A 5,000-nucleotide genomic window follows, 5' to 3' on the forward strand; every position below is an offset into this window, starting at 1 on the left:
CTCTTACTGTAGCTAGGACGTCAGTTATGAGATATAGTCACACGTTTGAGGTCTCAAATACTACCGTGACCTTAGTAAGGTCTCAGCTAACATGGAGACTGGTAACACATTCACATTAGTGCCGGTCCAGCTAACATGGTCACATTACTGAGCACTCAGCTAACACGGTCACTACACTCAGCGTGAGTCTAACACAGTCAAATACGTTCAGTTTGCATGGTCACATGGCTGGGGTCACAGCTAACACGGTTACTACACCGAGCGTGCATCTGACAAGGTTAGATTACCAAACGGTCAGCCCACACGGTCGCTACACCGAGTGTGCATCTGACACGGTCAGATTACCGAACGGTCATCTTGCACGGTCTCACGGCTGGGGTCACAGCTAACACGGTCACTACACCGAGCGTGCATCTGACACGGTCAGATTAACGAACGGTCATCTTGCACGGTCTCACGGCTGGGGTCACAGCTGACATGGTCGCTTCGCTGAGGTCACTGATAACACACTCACTACGCTGAGGGCGTAGTCAAATTACCGAATGGTCAGCTAACGCGGTCACCTTACTGAGGTCACAGCTAACGAGGTCTCTTTACCGAGGTCACAGCTAACGAGGTCACCTTACTGTATGGTCACCTAACAGTCGTTTCTGTCAGCGCTGAGCTAACGAGGCCGCCTTACTGAAGTCACAGCGAACACGGTCACCTTACTGAATGGGGAGCCCGTAATGTACAGTCACTTTACTGACCACCACACTGGTAACACGGTCACGGCTAGCACGATCACATGATCAGCTAACAGGGTCGTTGTTTTGAGTGCTGAGGTAGCACAATTGCGTTAGCAATAGTCCAGCTAACTGAGTCACATTGTTAAGCACCCAGCTAATACAATCACTGCTAACACAGTAATACCACTGAAGGTCCAGCTAACATATACATATAATACTGATGGTCACGGGTAACATGGCCACATTACTGATGGTCACACAGTAAAGCTAACATAGTGAACATAGCGAGCACAGTGATACTGCCGAGTGTACAGCTCGCATGGCGTTGAGTCTAACATGGCACCAGGTCATTAATCAGCTCTATCTCTACTGTAGTGCTCGGTGGCGGGAGAGAGCATTCCTCTCCTTTAAAGGGTAATGCTCTCCTCTGGGAGTAAGAGCAATTCCCCAACGTTCTTATGCCAAAGAGCGTGAACCTTAGCCAGTGAAGGCCTGGAAACAGGCAGGGAAAAACAAGGAAACTCCGTTATCATGTATCATGGAAACTCAGAGAGAAACCTGGAAGCCTAAGTTTAAGTCATCACGTCCCACACAAAGGCGGTTTGGGTTTCAGCGTGTTCCTGTCTACATGTTTTTCTCTGTTTTGTTTTTATATTACATGCAGTCTCAGTGCAGCACTCATTGTGTGGTTGCAAAGGTGCTTCTCACGTCTGCCTCAACCAACACCTCTACCTTCCCTTACTGTCAAACATTACATTAGATTACTGTCATTCAGCATATCCTCTTATCCAGAGCCATTTACATAGGTTACAGTTTTTATATGTTATCCATTTATACAGCTGGATATTTACTAAGGCAGTTCTGGGTTTAATACCTTGCTCAAGGGTACAGCAGCAGTGCCCCAGCAGGGAATCAAACCAGCAATCTTTTGGTTACGAGCCCTGCTCCTCACCACTGTGCTGCACTGCCGCCCAAATATACATCAGTGTTACTTTCACTCCTGTCACCAGTGTTTTTTGTTAATTCTGCCGATCGCTAAACTCTGCAAAGAGTGTTTGTGAAGAAAGGGGTGGCAGTCGCTTTTGAATTGCAGGTAAAGGTAAGGACAGGTAGTGGCTGAACCTGAAGGTCAATGCTGTGTGTTTTGTAGTAGACTGCATCATGCATGGAGGTGTAGGATGGTGTTAGCTACAGTGAAAGGAACAATCTGATTGGTGTCGTCAGGGAGAAGTGGCAGAGCGCTGTTTGACCCCTTCTCTTCTGGGTCCCCCCCCCCCCCCCCCACAGGGAGAACAAGAAGTTCCGCGTGTATGTGGTGACCCCTCTGCTGCCCGGGTTCGAGGGGGACATCAACACAGGAGGGGGGAGCGCCATCCAGGCCGTCATGCACTTCAACTACAGGTGAGGACCAAGGTCACGGATGCGGGGTACCCCAAAATGACCTGACTGCTTAAAGGGGTCACAGAGACCCCATTGTTAAGAACACCGCCATCTGAGTTTCTCACAGTGCCCAAGCTAGAAGTAATTGGTGCAGTGTCAATTAGTACAGTATTAAGAAGTGCAGTCTTCATCTGTATGGTGTTAGTGCGGTGTTAGCTGCTCTAGTGTTAGCTGTTGCAGTGTTACATGGTGCAGTGTTAGTTGATATAGTGTTAATTGGTGCAGAGTTAGTGCATTGTTTTTTTGCACAAATGAGGACTGCACCAATGAACACGGTGTTAATTAGCGCAATATTAACAAGTGCAGGCTTAATTTATGTGGTGTTAGTGCAGTGTTAGCTGGTTCAGTGTTAATTGGTGTAGCCTTAATAAGCGCAATGTTTCTCAGCTCTGGTCCCAGTGGATCGCTGTGAAGAGCAGCTTTTGTGCTGGTAGAGGCCGATCACATCGTGCCTTTTGGCATTTGTGCTCAGTTTATTATGAACTGTACAGTCTGTTGATTCGATACACAGAAGCGGCACCCCAGTGAGATAGTGAGCTTATGAAAACCTTTACACTTTATCTTTCTCTCGCACTCTGAAGCCTACACTGTAAGGCTTGAGACGGCCCTCACAGGTCTGATTTAGGGTAGCTTCACTTCAGATGCGATGGGTTCTGAGTCGCAATGGGTTTGGCGTAGTCATAAACCACTCAGAAGCCTTATAGAAGTCTGCGTGAAATATGAACGCCCTTTTTGTGCGTGATCGATCGGTGCGCTCCCGCGCACTGCAGCGTCTGGATTTACACCCCTGCAGCAGAGTGCTGTGAGATGCAGGTCTCACAGAGAGCTGGGAGAGGCCCGGCCTCACCAGCCACTCTCACATCGGCCAACAGCGCACTCATCCAATGACAGCGCGATCTCGCCGAAGACCAGGAAAAGCTGTTCCTGTCAGCCGCCGATCACGACCGTGACCGTGACTGTGACCGTGACCGTGACTGTGGACAGTGAAACGGTGGTGCCACACTGCACGGTCCTTATCTCTTATCAGGGGCCTGCACACCCGGCACAACCCCTCTGTGGCTCGGCCTTTGCCCTGCTGAGGCCGTGTGTGAGTGTGTGTGCGCGCGCGTGTGTGCGTGTTTTGTCTGTGTCCGTGTGCATGTGTGTCTGTGTGTGCGTGTCTGTGTGTGCGTGCCAGTGTGTGCGTGCGTGTGTGTGTGTGCATATGCGTGTGTGTGTACGTGTGCGCTTGTGTGTGTGTGTGTACGTGTGTGCTTGTGCGAGCGTGTTTGTGTGCGTGTGCGAGCGTGTGTGTGTGCGTGTGTGAGTGCGTGCGTGTGTGTGCGCTTGTGCGAGCGTGTGTGTGTGTACGTGTATTTGCGTGTGTGTGTGCGTGTGTGTGTGTGTGTGTGCGTGTGTGTGCGTGTGTGTGCGTGCGAGCCTGTGTGTGTGAGTGCGTGCGTGTGTGTGCGCTTGTGCGAGCGTGTGTGTGTGTACGTGTATTTGCGTGTGTGTGTGCGTGTGTGTGCGTGTGTGTGAGTGCGTGTGCGTGTGTGTGCGTGTGCGTGTATTTGCGTGTGTGTGTGCGTGTGTTTGCGTGTGGGTGCGTGTGTGTGTGCGTGCGTGTCTGTGTGCGTGCGTGTGCGCTTGTGTGTGTGCGTGTGTGTGTGCGTGTGTGTGAGTGTGTGTGTGCGCGCGTGTGCGCTTGTGTGTGTGCGTGTGTGTGTGTGCGTGTGTTTGCGTGTGTGTGCGTGTGTGTGCGCTTGTGCGTGTGCGTGTGTGTAACAGCAGTGCCCCCGGTGTTGGCGCCCCTCAGCTGCCTTGCCCCTGTGTGTCGCCGTCTGGAGCTCATTGCCAGCTGCCTTCCCATCATCCTCTGCTTCGGCCTGGCCTGGCTCTAGAGTAAATAAAAAACTTCGCCACATTTACCCGCTGGTGTCTCAGCTTGTGTTGGGCGGGGCAGGGATCTGTCAGCACGCTCGGATTGGAGATAACGGTGTTCCGATCCCTCTGCCGGTTCTCTCAGGCTTTACTGTGTTCGGCCACGCTGATGTCCGCGGTCGGAGAAGATGTAGTGAACCTGTTTTGTGGTGTGTGTTCAGTCAACACAGTTGAGTTAACACCAATAAAACATGCTGGATATACAGGAAGGGCTTCCGCACCCACGGCCCACCCAGTTACTGCACTATAATGATTATTAACTCATTTGGCAGACACTGTTATCCGGAATGGCTTACAAAACCAATCTGGCAGAGTGCAATAAAAGGGTACCATGGGAGAATCAAGAACAATGCAGAACTCAGGCTCAGAACTGAGCTGTAATAAAAGCAGTGAAAGTACAGCGTGTGCCTGCTCTGTATGAGAGAAACATGTCTGTGTCGTACCCAAGGGAGCGCAGGGCCGAGCTGTGGGCTGTAAAATCAACATGACCATCCTGTCAGCTGTGCGATCTGTGTCCGGGCGTCGGCAGTTTGTGGGCGGGAACCCACTGGGGAACACCCCAGGAGTTTGTGGGTTCCGTGCCCCTGTCTTCGAAAGTGACCCCCGTTGTGTTGAATGTTAGAGATGAACTGGGGAAATAAATGTCCCATGATGCACCGGGGTCATGCTTGCATGCTAGGCTGCTTTAGCCCACAGAAAGTGAGCTAAGCCCCGCCTCCCGTGAGAGGTGGAGCCTCAGGATCCTCCCGTTAAAGTCTGCGCTCTCTCTGCTCCGTGCTGATGTCAGTGGGAGTGCCCTTCCACTGAGGGGGAGAATGAGGGAAACGCTGCGATGAAACATTAATGTGTTAACGTTACAATTCCTCTGCGTCACGCAAGAAGGGAACCTGTGAAATTATCATTCCTTAACGT

At 51.2% G+C, this 5,000-nt stretch overlaps 1 protein-coding gene across 3 annotated transcripts in view; it reads left to right on the plus strand.

Moving 5' to 3' along the window:
* The window catches only part of LOC118772688 (phospholipase D1-like), a 57,597-nt gene that overhangs the window by 43,210 nt on the left and 9,387 nt on the right, over nucleotides 1-5,000 (plus strand). For all 3 annotated transcript variants that reach the window (XM_036521234.1, XM_036521232.1, XM_036521233.1), the window contains one exon: nucleotides 2,016-2,129. In XM_036521234.1, coding sequence (XP_036377127.1) covers nucleotides 2,016-2,129 — 114 coding nt within the window. The remainder of the gene's footprint in view (nucleotides 1-2,015; nucleotides 2,130-5,000) is intronic.

This window comes from Megalops cyprinoides, chromosome 2, assembly GCF_013368585.1.
Source record: "Megalops cyprinoides isolate fMegCyp1 chromosome 2, fMegCyp1.pri, whole genome shotgun sequence".
Lineage (NCBI taxonomy): Eukaryota > Metazoa > Chordata > Actinopteri > Elopiformes > Megalopidae > Megalops > Megalops cyprinoides.